Source organism: Fringilla coelebs, assembly GCF_963513975.1.
Source record: "Fringilla coelebs genome assembly, chromosome: Z".
Lineage (NCBI taxonomy): Eukaryota > Metazoa > Chordata > Aves > Passeriformes > Fringillidae > Fringilla > Fringilla coelebs.
Window position 1 is genome coordinate 8,442,768 of NC_140031.1, and position 21,900 is coordinate 8,464,667.

Here is a 21,900-nt window from a genome sequence, read left to right on the forward strand (position 1 = left end):
GCCCAAAGCCTGACTGCTTTTCTTCTGATCTGGCTTCCTTCAGGCAGGACCTAGTGTGGCAGTGAAATGCTACAGAGAAATGTCAGGGAGTGGTTTCTAGCTTCAGGGACCAGAAACCTCCTAAGAGTCAGAGAAGAAAAAAAAAAATTTGGAACATTTTAAAATATGGAATGAAGTTCAGGGTTAGTGGTTAAGGAATGTCTGGTTTCAATCAGGAAATTGATTTTGTTGTAAACCAGTCAGAGTCACATATTTCCTGTTGCCAATACTGCTCTAATAGTCAATGTTGTTGTCAGAAGTCCAGATAATTTTTTCCCAAATTATTATTAATATTAACCAGAGAGACTCCATCTTGGTGTGTGTGTTGGGAAGAAGTTTTCAAAATGCTCTCAGAAAGAAAGAAAGAAAGAAAGAAGGATGCTACCTCACTTCTCATTGCAGCAGGTCAAATCCTGACCCATTTGTATTGGTGCTCAGCTTTGCCTTTGGCCCAGACTCTGGCTGGTATCTGACCCATAGAAGTACCCCATCTCCCACTTCTGCAACAGCCAGGTGTTCATGGCTCAGTGTTACACCTACAGAGTGGCATGTGTTTACATGAATTCTTCTCTCTGTGTCTTTTTTTACAGCAGTCCACTGTTTGTTTATGACATGAGTACTGCTGTAGGGGATGTTGCGTGGTCTCCGTACTCCTCCACGGTGTTTGCTGCAGTCACCATTGATGGCCAGGTGAGAGGCTGGGAACAACACTGCTCTGATTTGAGCTGAGAGAAAGTAAAAGGAGATTAGGGCTGAGCATGGGATGGGGCCAGCCCTATCCTGGTCAGGGTTATCAGGGAGCCACCAGCAGGAACCCACCCTTTCCTGCCTTTGGCATACACATCCGTGGGCATTAATCTCTCAGTCCTTCTCAAAGTCGGTGTTGCAAATGCATACAAGTCCTTCCCTGCTCTCCTGTTAACCATGTGAGTGCAGGTGTGCAGCTTGCACATGGTTATGCATGACTAAAACACTGAACTTCCTCAATATGAAATCTCCAGTACATCCCTGGGGAGGGAGAGGTAATATTCCAGATCAGAACTCCCCTATACAAGCTGACATTAGGGCATTGATTCTGAACTTTAAGGGTGTAGAGCAACAGTAGAATAAAGTGGTTATATACACTGATATTTAAAAATCATTTATAGTAATATGCCCAGGGTCAGGCCATAGAATTTTGTTCCAGTTAGATAAAATCAACATTCTTCCACCATGTGAGGCTGTCTCTAAGAGCTAATAGTTTGGTAATAAACTCCATAGACCTGTCCTAATATTGGCATGATGGCAGTTATATTTTTGCCTCTAGCCAGGAATTGCAGTAGCTCAGATGGTTAATTTGAGCTTGACAAGTAACCAGGACATGTAGCTATCCATCAGTATTTGTTGAATACTGTAAGAGTGCATTGCTCTAATACCATGAGCTTTATGTTTAGCTGGCATAAACTAGAAAGTCTGTGCAGTTTGGCCAGAATTACTCTAGCAAAAGGATAGCCTTTATGTATCCCTATCACTGAATTGATGCCTTGGCTACTTTATTGTAGTTTAACCTTTATGTTATAGCAAGAAAATAATTTCACTGATACACTGGCTCAGGCTGTGAATTTGTCTCTCCTAAGGAACAGAAATCTCTTCACTGGGTCATCTGTTCTCTCTGGAAAGCTCAGGATGCCACAGCCTACCGAATGTTGATGCTCTTCCTTCACAGCCAGGGTCAGGACTGAGCCCTTCTTTCGTGAATCTGTCTGTCCCCAGTCTCCCATACACCAAATGAAGGGCCTGCATAAAGGCAGAGAGCGTGTTCAGTACATCAGTCACATCCTCAGACTTGTTTTCCATAAGTGACATTGTGTGTGAAAGGGTTCTGCTGGCAGCCACAGCTTTGATTGAGTGCTAGGGTAAGCAGGGCTGAGAGCTGTGGGTACCCCAGCTGTATCCTGGTGCCTAACTGTGGGGAAAAGGATGGAGATGTCTGCAGGGAGGGATTTATGCTGGGCAGCGTGAGCAGATGGAGGGTAAACACTGAGTGTACTTGGATTTCCTACTTACACGGTCAAGTTTTGGCAGTGAGTTCATCTCTAGAGATGCCTCATGCCACTTGAGTTCTTTCTCAGAGCTTTACCTACTACAGAGAAACTGTTGTGGTCTTGGCAAGAGCTGGCACTGTGGGCTCTTCCCATCCCACCCTCTGCTTGTCCTAGCCCCATTAGCCCCAGCTTCCATGGACCTGGAGTCTCTATGAGGCTACTGATAAGGCAAAAGCCTGTTTGAGTTGCAGCACTGCACTAGGGTATCTCACTTGGCTATTCTGGGATCTAATTCAGTAATCCTAAACAGACCTAATTTAACTGAATCTAATTCTGCTTCATGCCTTCTATCCCAAACTCTGAGAAGAGTGGCCATCAACCAGAAGCAGCCCAAAACTGAGCTGGCTAGCAGAACAGGTCCAGGCAGGAGCTGCCTTCCTATTGCAGTAGGCTGCCAGGGCTGATGCTGACAGGAATATTGGGTCTCTGTGTAAGCTACTAACTGTGCTGGCTGCAGGAGGGTGTGTCTGAGACATAGCTTAGTTGCTATTGTTGAACAGAACCTTCTAGATCTGCAGTGGAAGTGGAATAAATAGTTGTTTACAGCCTTTTCTATTCTGGACATATTCCACTTTGTAGCAGAGTGCACTTGTGAATAACTCAGTGCCTTGCAAAGGGCAGGCTCCATTAATGCCGGGGAAAAAATCTGCATTAACAGGATGTTCTATGATTCTCCAGAACAGAAAAATACAGAACATGAAGCCAAAAAAGAAAACATTACAGGCCTCCTGTTTGCAGAGAGCCTCTATCTTTGCATCGGCACATAATCATGCCTGCAAAATTTGAAGGTTGCCTGGAGGTGGTTTTAAAATCAGGCCCTAATTGCAGTATTCAAGAGATACCTGGCACATTCTGTAAAACACTTTTCCTTATTCAAGCTGATGCTGTATGTCCAAAACGTGTACGAGCCCCTTAAGATTGACTTGGAAATTGGGGCATTTTAGTATATAAAAATCTCTCAATCCCCATGAATCCAGGAGGTAGGGATTTAATAAAAGCTGTAAATATCAGGGTCATTATGATAAAATGTGTTTGTTGGCAGCTGGGCATCTGCTTTGGACAGCACTGCTCTTCATAAATAACCCAAGTGTGCACATTCCACTGCCGGTGCAGTGGATAATAACCGCTACTATTGCTCTCCATCATGTTCTGGTTAATTTCCTTAGTTTCCTGCTCTGCTTGCTGATCATTTTATTTCAGAAAGCTCATAAACAGAGATTCATAAAATAGAACACCTTGTGTTGTAGACGGTAAAAGCCTGACAGGAAGAAAAGGGCTAGCTGGGATGAGAGACCCACTTTAGAAAGTAAATAATTTGTGGTGGATTTAAATATTTGGATGCTTCCATTTAGGGTAGAGGAAATGGGAAGATATTGGTCAGCTTATTGTAACGACAGAGGGCAGAGGACTGGAAGGGATTTAATTCAATCCTACAGCATTTGGAAGTATTTGCTTTTGGGAGTTTGCTGTGAGTCCATCTTAAACTTACATTTAAAGTATAAAAAAATAATTGAAACATGTAAAACTGGGATTCATACCTGAAATTTCCTCTTGGTCTCATTTTACTTACTTTCACTAAAGAAGGAAATGGTGTTGACATTTCCTCCACTTCTTTGTGTGCAGAATGAATACATGAATTGTTACACCTCTTAAAAAAGCCAAAGACTCATATCACAAGTGTCCTCCTGGCTGGATCCCCTGGCTGGATCCCAGGCTATGGGCCATAGCTGCCCTAAGCAATGGGTGTGATGGTGTGGTCAAGCTGGGCTTTTTCAGCCTAGAGAAGGAGCCCAGCAACCTGCCAGTACCTTCAAGGAGGTCATTGAGAATTTTGAGCCAAGATCTTCACAGCAGCACGTGAAGTGATGATGACACACAAGAGCTGAAGTAAGTTGAAATGAGGGGTTTGGGCTGGATATATGGAAAAAAACTTTAGCTCTGAAGGCAGTCAGGTAGTGAAATAGCTTACTCAGAGAGGCTGTGCTTTCTGTCCGCAGAAGGCTTCAAGACCAGGTTGGACAGAGCCCTTTAAAACCACATCTGTCCTCAGGGTTGACCCTTCTTTAAGAAAAAGGTTAGAGACTTCTGTGAGTCTCTTTCAACCTGAATTGCCTTCTAATCCTGTGACCCTATGGAATGTCCTGTGTGAAAAGGAGGATCTCAGGGGTTTTACCACGGGGGTTGTACACAGAACAAATCCATTCTCTCTCATGTTTTTGTGGGCTGTGTTATTCATTACTAGTGCAGCAAGAGGAGGGTCCTGTTATAACCATCTGTAGTAAATATTGATAGCCTCAAGATAAATGCCATCCCAGTGTTCAGTCTGCAGAGAAAACTGGTCAGACATTTGCTCCAGGGCTTTTCCCCATTAATGAAACTGTTGACCTTTCAAGATGTGAAATACTTTAAACAACCCAAACCTTCAGGAAGTTAGTAATGGTTTGTGCTGCTGCTCAGGAAGCAAGTGTACTCTTTCCTGCTTATATAAACCTATTTTACTGTTTGTACAACTGTTTTGTATGTGAAGCCTTGAAGACCAGCTTTCTGTTGAATCTAACTAACAGGATACCATGCCAAGGTTATTCTGCCAGCTGGTCTTGATGCCATCCTTTCTCAGTGAAGAGAGAAGCACTTGCTTAGTGCTGGCACATGTGTGAATGTACACAGAGCAATTTGCAGAAACTTGCTGCCCATTTAGCATGCACATGAAGCAAAAGCCAAACTCTGTCTTTAAAGCATGAATGATTTTGCAGACAAGAGGCTTGTTAAACCTTTCAGGCTTGCAAATATTTCCCTGGGTATTGTTGACTTAGTCCTGTCTCTCCTTGTAGGACACGAATCAGGGGTGCCAGCAGGCCTCTCATCTGCTGATGCTTTTGCCCATAGGTGTCAGGACAGTGAACACAACTACAAATGCCCTTGCTGCATTTGAATCTTTCCTCCTCCCCTTATGCAGTAGCCCAGGGGGATTCTCCATACCTTATGGGGCTACCCTAGCTCTGCAGGGCTGGGAAAAGGTCTTTCCTGGCTCTCAGCACCATGACCAGGGCAATTGCAGGGGTGTAAACACACTGAATGAGCATAAGTCTCTTTGCCATCACCCAAAAGGACCTTTGAGTAGGCTGAAGCAGGTGGGAGCTTTCTTAAAATGGCCTTGAAATTGTATTTGCAGCACAAGTGGCTGTTTCTTGTAAAACTGTTCATTTTCTTCTGCTGCAAAACCTAAAAGGCTCATTCTTATTCCCTGCTGAATCTTTGAGATTGATGTGGACTGCTGGAGAGTCAGCTTTAGAACAAGGGCTGGTGGCATGTCAGTGCTCAATGAGATAGATGGTCAGAGTCCCAAAATTGATGCTGCCTTCACTTTGTGCCAATTAGACTGTTCCCCATTCTCCTCCCTCTGCCACCAGACTCTTTGTACATCAGCATTTCTCTCCACTAGCAGCTATTTTTAGGGAATAAAGCTGGCCTGGAAGACTTTGGTTTACTATGGCAGGCTCTGAGCCCTCACTTCAATACTGATGTAGCCCCCCTCCCATCATAGTGTGCTCTAGTGGTCTCCAAGCCTCAAAATGAGCATCAGGCATCTCAGGACGCTACTGCTCACTCACATCCATTAGCTGCTGATTGCAGGTGAGGTGACTTTATCAGCATTGTAGTTGGTTTCAGCACAAAGTCAAATTTATACCCCTTTTGTCAGTGGCTTTACAGGAATTGTTTTTTTTTTTCAGAGAGGCTCACAGACCAGTTTTTCATTACTAAAACCATTGCTCTTTCAGATTATGAAATATGGCACTTTGACAAAACTGATCCAGTGAGATTAACTAGTTCACTCAGGCACACAGGAACCAAGTTTGCCTTTTTCTGCTTCATTGGTGTGTAAATCAAACTAATTACTTCGACAGCATCTCAAAAGATTTTGTGTGTTGATTAATCTGTTAGACTTTGCAAAAAGACCTACTGGGGGTTCAGAGTCCATCAGGAGAATCTGCCAGAGTTTATAAAGCTGCCCCCCTCTGCTCTTAATTAATTAATTAATTAATTCATTGCTAGGAATGGCTCCTCACTTAGGTTTGAATTTGCAAGTTTGGACTTTTGTTGTTTTGGCCATCAAGAGCCTCCAGCTGTCTGTCAAATCCTTCTGTACAGAGATAGCAGCTCCTGAACCTTGATCTTTATTCCTTGGCATTTTATAATGACCTGCAGTCTGTGTGAGTTCATTTTAAATGCCAGTCTCCAAATCATGGCAGTTCAGTGTCTGCCCTGTGAGCAGCTTTGCTGCCCCTGCCATGGAGTGCAGGTGGCAGAGACCAGTGGCTGCCTCTCCCTTCAGATGTGGTGCTGCCCTTTCTTGTGCCAGTGCCTGCCCTTGCCCTTGCCCCAGTCTGCAGTGCTGACTCTCTCTGGCAGGGCATAGCCAGGAGCCTGCCAGCAGGAGAAGACATGAAGCTTCAGCCTGACATCAGGGATTGAATGACCCACTGACTGTGGGTCACAGCAGGGACAGCACAGGGGGACTGGCACAAATGGGGTGTGTATTCAGGCAGCTCAGCCTTAAAGGACTGACTGAAACCATCTCCCTTGTTCTTTATCAGGTGTTTGTGGTGGATGTAAGAATAGGGAAGTGTCAGGAGACTGGAAAGAAAGAGTCTTTGCCCAGTATTCAGTACTGTGACAGTGCAGAAGAGATTAGCCAGCCTAAACAAGCTACCCAGAAAGATCCTGGGACAAATCATTAATTGTTCTATTTGTGAGCACTGGTAGAGGAAGGAACAGGCAGTCTAGTGAGGTTTTACTAAGGCTGTATCACATAAAACCAATCTAATGCTGTTCTTAAGAGTAATAGGGCTGGTAGGTCAGAGGAAGGGAATTTAGCCCATGCTTACAGGTTAATTTCAGGATCACTGCTTTATCCTAATCACTGAGGCATTCAGGGGAGAGCCAGGTGGGCAGAACTGGTGACTGACAAGGAGTGTAGCTTGGATAAACAAGCACTTTCTTGCAAAACAATGTCTTGGGGTTTCCAGAAGTGGCCAAATGGTCCTCAGCTTGTCTGAATGAATAGCAGCTCTTCTACATGCTGAGGCTTTGATTTCTTACTGACTTGCGGGAGCTGAGTCAAATCACCTAAGGCTGATGCTGTTTTCCTACCATGTCAAATTGGGAATGACCCAGTTCTTACTGAATGAGGAAAAGATAAGAGATGCAGCCCTACAGTTAAGTCAGGTGGCAGACATTTCCCTGCTGTGTCATGTGCCCTGAAGCATCGGGCTGGGATGCTGCAGGACAGAGAGATGTGCTTAGCCCTCTCCCATGCCTCAGAACATGCAGCTGGCTCCTGGCTGGCTCAGCCCAAGAAGTAGATTTCACACATACCTGTTCATCCTCCAAGCAGAAAGCTGCCTCTGAACATACCTGTAACAGAGCTGGAGCCTGTTCTTTCACAAGTAGCATGAAAGTGTTGTGAAAGGCCATGAATTTTATGATCAGGACCACTGAGGTTCAGAATTCCTGTGTTGTCATTGCAGAAGGCAATGAATGTTTTCTGAGTCAGGTCTCCTTTACTCCTGCCAGGACCCAGACTGCCCTGCGTGTCAAAGGGACCAAGAACTGTCATGCAATATTCATTTGTAAATGAAAAATGTCCTGCTAGGGAAAATTAACTGTGTTGCAACCTGTTCTTGCTACAGTGGCATTATAGAAATCAAGCGAACTAAGGTCTCCAGTGCAGAGCAAGCTGGGCTGCCCTGCCTGCCCCGTGCCTTTGGCATGCTCCAGTAGCTGCCATGGTGCTAGACAGAGTCTGGGGGTGGCCTGCCCACTTGTTAAATGTATTACCTGAGAGTTTGAAACAAATCATCTGTGGAGCTTGCGAATGGATGAGGGATCATGATTCAGTCAAGAAAATGAGGTAAATCGATCAAAAGGACAGTGAAAGCCAAGCTCTGAAAGAGATGTCAACTGGTAAAGGGCAGCATGGTATTAAATTATACCCCCACCTTTTGCTCTTACACTGATTTTATTCTTTGTTGCCAAGTTACTAGGCATATCTGCCTTGTTCTCACACACATATATATTTCTCCCCAGTCTTGGTTCTGGATGCCATCAGGATGTTTTTGAACATGCTAGCATTGTCCAGCCCAGTGCTGGGAGAGGAAAACTTGTAAGACTGGAATAAAAGTACAGGAAAGGCTCCAGCCATGGCACACTCTGTAGGGGTTTGAGGACAAAATAAAGACAGTATCAGTCAAAGTAGCTCTTCAGCTCCCTTCTTCATTAGCCACAAAAATCAAGTAGTTTGTTCTGGTGGCAGAGAAGTTCTGCCAAGGGTTCTGCTTCCCCTCACATCGCCTTGGATTTCCCTTCCTGTTGCCTCAGGGTAGGGAGCAAAAGGGTATAAGGACAGAGGGGTCCAAGCCACCCCAGAAGTGTCAAGCAGATGAGAGCCTGGGCTGGCTTTCAAGCTCTAAGTGCAGTTGGTAGAGCACGTGGGGAAAAATAAGCCCAAAACTCTGAATGTGGTTTGGTGATGGAGCTGGGGCACTTGTCTTGGATGTGCACTGTGCTGTGCTTGCAGAGGAGCTGTGTGGAGTTGCAGTGGGGAACAGCTGGATTTTGGGAGGTGGAATGCATTAGCATGATTTATAGACAGAGGAGCTGTTGGTCTGGATAAGACTGAGCTGGATTTCTTCTCTGGCTGTTTGGAAGTCAAGCGTCAAAGCAGCTCATTTATGTCAAACATTTTCTGCAACAGTGACACAATAGACTTAGATCCATTATTGCCTGTACGTCAAGCATGAAGAGAAACTCTGTTGTTACTGTGATGGCAGTTTAAAATTGTTCTAATTGGATAAAAAGCATCGGAAGTGGCAGAATTCACTTGGTCCCGCCTCAGAGGAAAATGGGCTCAGTGCTTGTTTTCAGGGACTTAGCAGAATTGCTGCCCTTCCATCAAGAAATTTGTTTTGAACATCTGCCTGGCTTATCTACTACCAGCCTGTCCAGCACTTCAGTACTGTGGGTCTAGATTTCTTTTGCTTGTGGTTGATACCAGCTCAAAAATCCCCATGCTGCAAGGAGCTGCTTAACTCAGCAGCTTGGGCTTCATTTGGAAGATGCTACATCTTCTCCTCTGCTTTCTTGGAAAAGGCATGGAGGTTTACAAGGATCATAAATAAAATTGCTGTCAGAGTAATTGGTTACTGTCCAGAGTTTTATTCTCCTGTAGTTATGGGTGAAACAGAAGGGAATTCTTGCACTTTCTTATTTCAGACATTTTCAGATTTTTTTTTTTAATGTCTCTCTTTGTATCTCTTTCCATGTTTCTTGTTCTTGGAGTCTGATTTATGTTCCTTTAAGCAAGTGACCACATATTGTTCCTAAATAATCTGTAAAAAAGAACTGAAATGCCCTTACTCATTGTTTTTTTAGCTCATTAGCAGAAAAAAATAAGGTGTCTGCTGTGGTCTGCAAGCAGCAGGCACTCCAGATTCCTCACTTGTTTCTACAGAATCTGCAGAAGGTATTGAAATGAGTTTGTCAGGAGGCTTTTGCTTCCTTCCCTGCTGATGTACACCAAAATGGAAACAAAATGGAAACATTTTTGAGGCCTGAAAATCAGAGGTTTGAAACCTTCACTCTTTAGTTTCTAAATTGCTCCTGGATGAGCAAATGTGGTTGAGCAAATGTGATGGCCCCAGGTCTCAGCACCTGCAGTGAGGGACCCAGCTTCTACAGCATGAGAAGAGGCATGCAGAGCTGCAGAAAAGGACTCTTGCTGGTTTGTAAACTCTGAAAGGATAATGACACTAGTAACATTTTATAAAAATGCACTTTTGTACCAGCTGCCTGACAGTATCTGTGTATCAGTTCTTGTCTGGGTGCTGCTGGATGTGTGCCTGCCCTGGAACCTGTGCTCCATGTAGGAGAGTTTGGACGTGGTTCTGGCTCTGGTCATCCTGGCTCCCCATGAGTTTGATACTTGAGTCACACATGGGGTTGGGTAGCACTTGTGTGGGTCATGGTTGCTCTTCTCTGCATCAGAGACTCTGAGAGGACTCATCTGGCAAGACCTGAGAGGCCATCTGTGTGTGCAAGCAGTGGTCTTGGGGCAGGGCCCACCATGGCAGTGGGATGGAGAGAAAACTGTGTGTTAATGATTCTCTGTGATGGGAGATCCACTCCATAATCCTTAATTTCTGAGCCAGCAGAGCAGAGGTCTAGGGACTCTGTGGCTAGGGGACTGAGTCTCAAGGAGAGCTGCAGTTTTCCAATCTCCATTCTTTGGGCAAGAAGCCCTAGGCAGCTCTACAGATGGCGCTGGCCACATGTAGCTCTGCTGCTTTGCAGCATTATTAACCTGCCTCAAGTGTTGTGGGAAGCCCAGTGCCCCTTTTTAGGATACTCCCAAAGCATCAAAAGCCGTGTTGCTCTGACCCCATTTCCCTTTCTCCTAAGAGTAACTGTCAGTCTTTAAGTCAAAGTCTCTGAAGTCCTTCTCCGTGCCCGTGGCCGACCCCTCCATCTGGTGTGTCTGACAGCTGATAGGAGGCTGATGTTTCCAGCTTCGTGTTTCAGAAGAACTGAAATAGTTTGTTCTTTTCCACGATTCCCTTGGCAAAGGAAAACAAGCCCATTTGTTTAGAAGCTCATAAAAGAGGAGCTTTATAGTAGGAACATTCATAAACTTGTTTGCTTTTGACCTTCTCCACATTGCTGATGGTTTCAAGTTCTTGTCCCAGGCATTGTGCTTGTCTGGGCTGTTCGTGACATTTTTGAGAAGCAGCCTCACCCAGAGTAATTTAAATTGCTCAGCACTCCAGCACAGAGCCCTTGGCCATGCCATCTTTCTCCAAGTGCAGGGCTGGGCAGGATGTGTGTGGGGGGTACATTGACAGCCCTACAGAGAGCAGCAGACCTGGCTGCCAAGAAGAAATCTGGCCGCTAATTCCCTGTCACTTTTTTTTTTCCTAGATTAAATGGTGCTATTCAATCAGTGAGCATTTCCCAGGCTCTTAGGTTACTAAATTAATAAGAATGAATTCTATGAAGGCAAGAAATCAGATCTTTAATGAGTGTGGCTCATGGGATACTGATATGCTTGAAAGTGTGCTTGTTTCTTTTCTGAGAAAGTAAGGCAGCAGGTGTAAAATACAAGCCAGAAGAGCCACCTTGATTTATGTTGAGAGGCAGGAAATTGAAGTTACCTTTGCTGGACTTTGAGACCTCAAGTGTCAGGTCAAAATTCACAATGTAATGCTGGCATCTAGTAATTTGAACAGATAAAAATGCTGCTGTGCTTTCACCTATGCTTCTGCTGACTAGGGAAGGGCTCTCCAAACTGCAAATCCTTGTCTGTGGCTGATGCTTTTTATTCCCTTCTACTGTCATGGATTTCTTCAAAATACGTCTTGACAACCCTGTTGTCAAGTGCTTTTCACGCACTTTACTATTTTATTTAACTTCAGTAAAATAAGATAGTAAAGTGTTCCTTTTCTTATTTTTTGCATCTGTAAGACCTTTGTTCACCTGCTCAGACCAAGGACACCACAAATTCCTAGACTTTTACTCCTATGAAGACACAGCAGCTCATGAGACTGCCTGGGAAATGTGCTTGCACATGGCCCAGCTCTATGCTATAAATGGATTCAGATAAAATTCACTGACTCACTGGTGCATAATGGGAAAGTACATGTAGTGATTTGATACCTTCCACACTCTTTGGAATAAGCTTTTATAGAATAGCATTGTCTGATTTCAGATAATTCCTAGATTCAAATTGTCAGCATGGCATACTGTTGAAATTACATGTTTCCTTTGTCTCTTAAGTGCTGGTAAACAAGACACAGCTGGAAGGAGGTTTACAAGTAGTTCAGTTCTAATTTCCTCTGTATTCCCACTGTACTTGTTAGCATAAAGCATTCTCGTCCTAATTTTTCTGAAGAGAGAAAAGGGAAGAGAAACATAAGGCTGAAAGTCTTCCTGTCGATACCAGGTGGAAATTCAGGATGCTAGAAATGGCTCACCTCAGCCCCGGGTGAGAGAGACACATCATGTTTTATTAGCCTTTGCAGCCTGTATCAGTAACTGGAGCTAATTGCAATTATTGGGAGATAATGTTAAGTTAATTCATTCTCTCAAGTAACTGCCACTCTTTCCTCTGCACAATGAAATGTGCATTATTGTGCAGCTGGGGATGTGGCAGGTCTGTGTCACTGGGCCAGAGGTCTGAAGTCCATGCCAGTGGGAGTCCTGCCTGAGTGAGTCCTCGGGCCTCTCTCCCTCCATCCTCACCTTTCCTGTTTGGGTAATTTCCTGGCACTTTTCCTAATCCTGTGGGAGAAGGACATGTGTGCAGGTGTAGTCTGGGCTAGAGTGAGCTGCCAAGCTGTCCTGTTCTTCTCTGGCATTACCCTAGGGTACACTCTAATCATACTATGGCTGTTCCCATCACTTCCCCATTACTTACAGGTCTGTGTCTTTATCGTTGTTATTATTAAGCTGAAAATGTTAGAGAGTTCTGTAATAAGCAGTAATCAGAATTTCTGACAGCATTCCCCATTTTGGGCATCAATCTGTGTTAGACTCTGATTTAATGCCTGTTTGTCTCATTACTCACACTGAGAAAGGAGATTAAGGTCTGTGAGGTTAGCAGTGCTGGCTCTGAGCCTTCTCCAGCCCAGATCAATTGGAACCTTGCCAAGGCTTGCACCCACAGCAGGGAAATGGTCCTTGTCTGTGAGCCCCTGCAGGAGAGGGGCAGTTCTCACAAGCAGCAGCTCTTCTGCACACTGGTTACTTAAAAGAAGACCACAGCCCTGAGCACAGGGTGGTAATTGTGTGCTGTGCCTGGGACATTTTTTCAACAGAACCTTTTCTTTCTGATTTCTCCAGCCATCATTCTGTAACGGAGAGATGCTCTTGCCTAATTAATCCCTTTTGTGTTCCTTGCTTTTTTTTTTTCCCCAGGCCCATGTGTTCGATCTGAACATTAATAAGCTTGAGCCTCTCTGCACCCAGCTAGTGGTGACGCAGAAGAAAAATAAAACAACGCACGTGCAGTTTAATCCTGCCGAGCCCATTATCATTGTTGGAGATGAACAAGGCCTCATCACCTGCTTGAAGCTCTCTCCCAATCTGCGCAAGAAGCCCAAGGTAAGGATGAGCTGCATTCCCCCAGCCAGAGAAGGTCTCTTCAGGCCTTGTCACTGTCCCCTCTCCTTCCATGCAACCGTGTTGGCAAAGCTCCTCTCTCTAGCAAGGTACTTACAATTACCTCAAGCCTTTTGGGTAGGATGTCTAAGATGTTAAATCTTTGTGTCTGTTCCTGTTTGAGCAAAAATACCCAGTTTCGTTCTGGTAAGGAGTGGGGACTGGTGGGAAGGGGGTTTGCTGTCCCCAGCCATCGCCATGGTCCAGACAAGCTCTGGTCCAGAAGCTCTGCAGATGTTTATTTGTTTCCCAAAGTTCACACATTTTTTGAGTTTTGGGTTTTATTTGCAAAACTCCTTGAAATCAAGTGAAGGAGAACCCAACTCTTGCCCAAGTCCTCCCACACAAACCATGCTGCCTGTTTTCTTGTGCTCCTGCATCAGAGCCTGTCCCCTGACCACCATGTCAACTTTCCTGTAAATGAGCAAGCAGTATCTAGCATGTAAGGAGACTTGGGGTCCTTGTCTCGAGTGACAACAAGGAGTTACATGTGCCTCTCTGTGTTGGTGAAGTGTTTTTTCACCCATCCATGAGGCCCAGTTGTAAAGGATGATAACATCTCTTACATGGATCTATTACTGGATTTTCTTTCTGGTCTTCATCCAGATATGAGTTGAATGGCTGTAAATGCAATGTTCTTTTATGTCCTTGTAATTCTCATATCCAGTTGTCTTGTGTTAAGTGGAGTCTTTCAGTTTCAGGCTTTTTAGAACTGATCCAAGAAAGCAATCTCTCAAGATGATCATCTTTTATTTATGTACTCCCAAATGTTTTATATACTCTACTAATCTACTGTATTAGGCAGGGTCTTTGGCCAGGAACTAATCACACTTGTGTCACTTCAGAGTCTCGGAAATGATTTTTAAAAGGTTCCTGCAGCTGGCTGCCACTGGAAATGTGAATCTTCCCTGTGCAGAGAGGGCATAGAAAACAGTAATGTGGCACTTTGTTTGGGGCTGAGTTGTGGAAGCTGTGGAGAAGAATCTCTCATATGTTTCACACTTTTCTGTTTCCTGCAAAACTTCAGCCTGAGACTGTCGAAGCTCTCCCTGTTGTCATTAGGTTGCTCAGGATAAGTTTCCTTGGTGATTTATGAGTCCTTCCCGGGCATGGGTGAGCACTGGACCCTGCCTGCGCAGGACTTGAGGGGTGGAGAGGAGTTACACACACATAAATGTGGCTGGTCTCCTCTTCACCCTGGCTGTGGACTGATCAGCACCTAGCAATACTGCACAGTGGGCCAGAGTCATATAAGGGTTTGGGCTGGGAGAGACCTAGAAGACCATCTAGTTCCAAATCCCTGCCCTGGGCAGGGATACCTTCCACTAGACCAGGTTGCTCAGAACTCCTGAGAACTCTCAGCAGAGCAGAGCAGAGGGGCAGAATCCCCTCCCTGCCCTGCTGCCCACGGGGCTCTGGCTGCAGCCCAGGACACGTTTGGCTCTCTGGGCTGTGAGTGCCATGGCAGGGCATGTGCAGCCTCTCACCCACAGCACCCCCGAGTCCTTCTGGGCAGGGCTGCTCTGGGGCTGCTCATGCCCAGCCTGTGCTGATGTGCTGATGCTGGGGGTTGCCCTGACCCAGGTGCAGCACTTTGCACATGGCCTGGAACTTTATGATGTTCCCATTGGCCACCCCTTGAGCTTGTCTGGGTCCCTCTGGATGGCATCCCGTCCTTCAGGTGTGAATTCAAATGTCTCCTTCTGCTCCTGGTGGCCAGCAGCAGCCCTCCATGCAGTAATGGATGTTGTCATTTCTGTTTGCTGACCTCCTTTAAAGGCAAATTGCATGTTGTTGACAAAGCAATCTAAGCTGTGAGTTTAGGAGTAACTCCAATGCTTACTGCTGACCGTAAACCAACATGTAACTACATCCCACACAACGTATAAATGGGATGGAAATGGACTCTGCTGCTCTGATGTTATTAAACCATCTGTCTTCTGCTGGCCTGGTTAGGTTTGGAGGGACACTGAACATTGAACTAAAACTTTCCCACACATGTGGAGAGGAAGGAGGGATGTTAAGGCACGACTGGTTGTGTGTGGAGGTTTCTTGACTGCAGCCAGCCTGAAAGATACAGGGATTTAAAACAGATGACATGCAGTGTGGTGGCAAAGTGATGGATCTGGCCTAGCCTGTTCAGTGCCATAAGTGAGCAAGTGGTGAGGAGATTTAGCTGATGGAAGAGAATGTTTTAACAGAGGGACATCAAGCCCTGTCAGAACCGGCTGTGCCATCCAATGTGTGCTCCTATCTATCTCCTCCCTTTGCAGCACCAGGTTTTGTGTCCTTAGCAGCAAGCCTCCAGCTGTGTTTGCAAGAATATCATCTCACAGTAGGAAATCAGATATATTTCCAGAGTATTGATCCAGGTTCCTCTAAAGATCAACTCAGTGTGCTCTTGACACCCTTACCCTGTGCAACCAGCTTTCCTCTGGAAAATGACTCAACTTTTCCCTCTTTTCTGGGATTCCCCAGGCTGGAGTTGACAGTCACAGAACTTACAGAGCTTTTTGTAAGTTAAGAGGATCCAAAACTGTGCAGAGGAGTCCTGACATCCCAGCTGCCTCCTTGCAGATGGAAAAACCTGTCCATGCCTGGCTCAGTACCTGAGTACCCCAGGCTTTTCTCTTTGCCACTTGATCCCCACAGAACCCACTGGGGAAAACTGCCTGACAACAAAGTGTACAAGCCACAGCGAGTGCTTCTGAAGGCTGGGGCCACCTGTGAGCTCAGCTGCCTGGTCTTGCTCTGTCAGCTCCTTTGGCAATAGAAAGGTGCCTTTTGCTGAGTTCTGGCAGAACTCAGGATGCCAAAGGGACAGGGCAGTCAGGCTCATCCAGGTCCCACTACCCCTCTATTTCACACTGATTCCACAGGATGTTGCCTTCTCAACCAGCTGGGACAATTGCTTCTGGCAAGTAAAACTCACAGATAAATCAACCTGTTTTGGGAGAACTCTTAATAGCCACATCATTTCAAACCCCAAACTTGCCCTAAAAATAGACACAGTGCTATCTGCTTCATGTTCTGCATATTCCTTAGCTATTGCAGGATAGAGCTTACAAAAATTACTGAATTAATGTCATCCTGGTGAAATTTCAGCCATTCTGAGTTTATTGGGTTTTGGCTGTTAGTTAAAGCTGGTATGGTGGATTAGTGGAAATGGGAATGATAAGGATGCTTTGGTTCTCATCAGACCTTGGTCCCTTTCTCCATTCATGTCCTTGAGCAAGAAAGGAGGGTTCAAGATCTCTTTAAAAAATTCACAGGGTTGGCCTGAAGATTAATTAATTCATGTTTGTAAAACACTTGGGGATCTTTAAGAAGCGTTATTTAATAGTCTGAGTTCTGCTGTCAGCTACATTAGCACAGTCTCATTTAGGAACACTTGTCAGAACAAATATGCCAAGGGGGGAACTTCTTGAAAGCACTCAGGTGGTGTTTTCAGAAGTAACTTTCACCAAGACACATAGTGAAATCTTAAAAAAAGGTCTAAAATTCCTTGTGAGTTTTGGCATCCTGAACTCATAGTGGCTCATGGGAAAAGGTGCTTTTCTTGTTGAGAGGAAGCTGGGGACGGAGTCTCTGCCACCCATCAGGCACTTGTGTCAAGGGCACACAGAGAGCACAGGGGTCCTGTGTACAACAGATGTCCAACACAGTGGGTGTCCATGTGTCTGTGCCACAGGGATTTGAGTCCTGGATATTGCTCTACCCCCACACGCTGAAGTCTCTGGGGCAGGACAGAGAGATCCCCTTGCCCCAAGCTGAATTTATTTCCATGAGGTGAAACTAGTTTGGGTCCTTCTGCTCAGAAGTGGGGGGACAGAAATGCCTGCAGTATTTTAAGATGCAGCAGTAGGAACAAGTGACTCTCTGCTGTCATCCAAGCCACTTTTAGACTCCAAGCACTCTTTAAATATTGCAGCGGATGTCAGGCAGGAATTGTTTAACTAATAAAGTATCATTTCTAATTTGTAACGACCTTGGTGGTTGAGTTTACCCGAGGGAAGCATTGCTGTAAGAAGAATCAGTTTGGGGCAGAGCTGTTTAATTAGTGAGCCTTCCGGGTTTCGTTCAAGGGTTGGAAGAAATTAAAGCATTTTGTCATCACAGTCAGAAAAATGTATGCTCATAGGCTTTGGTTTATTTTTTAAAACTGCTAAAGTAGCCTGGCTTAACCTCTGCCAATGCCAAAAGTAAGCAGAAGATAGTGAAAAAACAGTGTGCAATGTTTTTTAGAAATTTTAGGAGAGCACAGCAGAGTAGGAATAGAAGAGAAAGCAGATCAAAGAAAAATTGCAATACAGAATTTGCTGAGGCTAAGGCAAATTTCTTGGCCAGTACCCAGGATGAATGCCAGGGAGGTAGACAACTTCTTGGCCTGATGCTTGTCTTGGATATTTATCTTGGATTATTTAGGATGTTAATCTCTGTTCCTGCTACTGGTTTCTTCACATGCAAAGCATCTCTTTTTCTGTTTCTTGGTAACAACTGAATTTCTTCCCAGGTGGTAAATTCTAGCTGACTGGGTCTAGCTGGGCATGAGTGGAGTGGGAAGGAAACAGAGCTGCTTGCCCACACCAGGACACAGTGCCAGGACTATGCATGTTCAGGAGCTGCAGGCACACACCTGCCTGGGTCTGATGCTGTGTACCAGCTTGTAGTGTGGGGATAAGCGAGGGGTGTGGGCTGGCTCTGAGCCTTCACATCCATGTGCACATGCTGGGCAGCTGCTCTGCTCTCTCTGTGCTTATCACACCAGCCAGTGTTACCTCTGGACCTGGACTTGTTGCATCTTTGCAGCCCTGGCAATTTTGCCCTCGGCCAGATCCAGCCCAAGGCTGTTCAGCCAAGAAAGGAGTGTTGCATTTTGTTTCCTGAAGCACTATGGCTTTTTGGCCATAGCTGATGGCAGGGTCTGGGAGGGATTTGGGAAGTGTGATGGACCATGGGAGGATGTTGGGGTTTTAAGGAGATGAAAGAGGGAAGGGAATTTGGAGAAAGTGTGTCTTTGCACAAGTTTTAAAGGAGACAGGAGGAGAGTGATTGAAATCTGCTCTTCAACCTTTCAATCCCCCTCCCCAGAACTGTATCCCAGCATTGAGATCTCCTGGGACCTGAGGTTTCTTCCTCCTTCACACTCCCCAGCAGCACCCACTGCACACAAGTGGTCTCAGGAAGGGACCCTGGGTGCATGCCTGTTCCCAGTTTCACTGAGATGTCACCGATGTCCAGGGCAGGTTCTAGCCTGGAACACTGTGAACAGAGAGTGGGATGCTTGATCATGAAGTGCTTTGTAGCCTTGTGTTTATATCACCTAGGGTGGCAGGGAGTAACTTGAAGGAGTAAAGGATCAGGAGATTGTTTCTGTCCTTAGTGTTTTCCTGTAGCTGTGGGAGGTGTAAGGGATCAGCCAACCAGCATGTAAATACAGAAATACAAACTTGAACTCCCTCCTTCTGTCGCAACATGTGCAGTCTATCTGCACATCTGACTGTATTTAAGGAAGGAAGCTCTGGATTAGATCCATTCTCCAAGGTCATGTCAGTCCTGGATTGGTGAGCTGTTCAGTACTGAGGGAAGAATTTTTCTCCCTAAATTTCCTATCCTAGCAATTCTCATTCTGTATGAGAGAAGAGGTCTTGTCTCTCCTCTCCAAACAGGTCAAGTTTTGCTCTTCTAGCAGTGTAATTCTCAGTCCCTTCTTTTTAATGCAAACGCTTCTCTCTCAATGCCTTCTGTGCTGCTCGAGCCATGGCCAATTTTCTCAGTGTCTCTTCAGAACTGGCTAATTGCTCAGTGACCCAGAAGCACAAAGCACAAGCAGTGCTGGAGGAATTTGGTGTGCTGCTGTGCCCTGCCTTCATGAAGATTGCCTCCTCCAGAGCCAGTTTGGCCTCCAGATAAGGAAGCACATTACAAATGAGCTTGGGTCTCATAAAAACTGACCTGCAGCTTGATGGCTTACTCTGAAATCTGAAATGCTTTTTTGGTTTATTTTCAGTCCCTCCCGTTATTTAGTCTAGTTGCAAGTAGCTGCTCTCTGTACGGTCAGGGGGAGACCTGAGGGTGTACCCAGGGATTCGTGAAATCCTGTGTCTGACTGTTCACAGCTTTCTGTGCCTCTTTTGTAGGCCATGTAGGGATATATGCACAGGTGTTTATTCTTTGGTGTGGGAAGGCAGCCCAGTGCTGGAGGCCTTCAAGAAGAGGAGGAGGTTGGAGACATGTACAGGCAGGTGGCTCTGAGGCTGCCTTGGAGCAGGAAGGTCTGGAGGTGGTTGCTGTGACAGTCTCTGGGTTCAGGGCATGCAGGTCCCAGCACGAGGCTGTGCTGCTGGTGTGGAGCTCGTCAGGGTGTGAGCAGCATTGCTTGTGCCCTGCGGCTGTTTTGCTGCACGGACCTGTGACTCATAACTGTAAATCAGCAACCACCAAAGGGAGCACCAGCAAACACAGGCTCCCGTGCCCCTTCTGCCTTCTCCTTGCCCTCCATGATCTCCTGCCCCGACACTGTGCTAGGAAAGCCATTAGAAGGAAGACCTTTGCATTCCCATAGAATCTCTTCTCCCTCCACTGTCCCATATCAGGTTCCTCCCAGTCTAGCATAGTCTGAGATAAAATGAAGGGACTGTCCAAGCCTGGAAAGCTGTTACTTTGGAAATGAGATGGTCCATGTGCCAGCTGGCTACAGTTCCTGGGCAAAATGGAAGCCTTTGCGTATTTACCTGGACACCCTGGGCATAGCCACTGTGCACAAATCCAGGTGTCCCAGAGTGTTGCCCCACAGTTACAAAGGGTTCTGGATTCTGAGCAGAGTTGTGGCAACCTCAGACACTCAGCATATTTGGAGAGCTAACCGAAACTAGCAGGGGTAGATCGACAGGACTTGAATACTCTCATTAAATCTGTTTTATTTGCTTTTGGTGAAATAACTTTTGGGTTGCATCAATGTATATGAAGGGAGAAGACAGCTCCATGTAGCAGAAGCATTGTTGAACCCCAAGGTCAAGAGCTGGAATTTTTCTTCCTTTTGCTGTTCTTGGCCACATCTTCAACCTTTTTTTTGTTATGTAATGTCCCTCTCTGTGGCTGCTGTGTTTGGCAGTTGTTGGAGAGAGAACATCAGCATATTTACAAGTTATTTTAAGTCAATTCCCAGTGGTCAGGGTGAAATGTGTTTAGTACGTTAAATGGAAACACTGGCAACTGAAGCAAGAAAAGGTCCCATTTTACAAAAAATCCATAGTACTTATGAATAATTTCTAAAGTGCAAGTCTCATTCTGTGAGGTGCTGTGGGCTGTCAAGGGGATACTGACAAAGCCAAGAAGACTGGCTTTGACTTTTCAGTTTTTTCTTTGAAGGTATGTAAAATAAAAAGAGTTGCCTATATTTGAAAGTGCTGTGAGACTGCTCCATTTTGCAATACTAGTGGTTTGGAGAAAAATACTAGGGGGATTTGGTTTTGTGATCAGTAATAGTCAAGACTGCCTAGGCATGAATCTGGTGTCTGTCCTTGGATTTGCTGTCCTTAGTAACTGAGATCTCAATTTGGCTGAGGAAAATTGGTTTCTAGTTGTGCCTTGTTTACACCTTCTCTTTTATTTCCTTCCACATTAGTGCTGTTGTGTTGCTACAAGCACTGTTTTATCTGCAGGCTTTGCATCCTCTTCCTTTGTGCACAGATTGTGTCTGTTCTTTGGTGTCTGCCATCCTAGAGCTCCCCAAGTCCCAGCAGTCTGGACTTTGCTCCTCTGCAGCCTGAAGAGTCCATTGCTGCCTTTCCTGGGAAATGCCTAATGCATGAGAAGGAGCCTTGCCTTATGTTTTCAAAGGACTTTCATTTTGGTTAGATCTGCAATTGCCTGAATATGCCTGTTCAGCTTGCATAGTTCCTCTTTGAGCCAGAGCCTCAGCTTTCTTCAGTGCCTTGGCAGAAAGCACAGGGCAATATCACGGCAAGTGAGGCACTGCTCAACCTCGCAGGATCTGCTTGGCTCACCTGTTCTTCCTGTTTCTTTATTTGTCCTCTGTGCATTTGTTTCTCCGCAGATGACTTAAATCCCATCCTGGAAATCAGGAGATCCTGAGAAATCACCAGTTCTTTCCCTGAATAACAGCCCCAGTACAAGGGCAGAGGGACCCCTAGGGGAACAAGCTGTTTTCAAAGCGTGCCTTTGGCAGACCCTGCAGTGGAGGCTTTTTGGGAGGCTCTCATTCTTCCAGCAGTGGCTGGGTGTGAGTGCAGGACTGCCAGCCATCAGCCTGCTCTGCAGAGGCAGTTCAGTGTTCAGCCCCCTGCCAGAACTGATTAGAGTGGGCTGATGAAGGAGGTAACACGGGTGCTTATCCTCCAGGTCATCTGAGGGTGAGCTGATGCCAGAGAGCCCCAAGCCACTCTCAGGAGTGCAGCTATTCCTGAGCACTGGCTCTGCACAGGGGAATGAAGGAGGAAAGCTTGTTAGCTCAGGCCCTGAGCCACAGGGTGTGTTTGAAGGCCAAGGTGATGGTTTGTCATGAGAACAAGGTGCAAAGCAATGCCTAGGGCCTCGGAGACCC

General features: G+C 45.7%; 1 protein-coding gene across 1 annotated transcript in view; it reads left to right on the forward strand.

Moving 5' to 3' along the window:
• The window catches only part of DNAI1 (dynein axonemal intermediate chain 1), a gene marked incomplete at its 5' end in the record, with an annotated part of 136,185 nt that overhangs the window by 94,518 nt on the left and 19,767 nt on the right, over positions 1–21,900 (forward strand). Inside the window, 2 exons of the mRNA XM_084224945.1 lie at positions 630–729; positions 13,092–13,277. Of these exons, the coding sequence (XP_084081071.1) occupies positions 630–729; positions 13,092–13,277 (286 nt within the window). The remainder of the gene's footprint in view (positions 1–629; positions 730–13,091; positions 13,278–21,900) is intronic.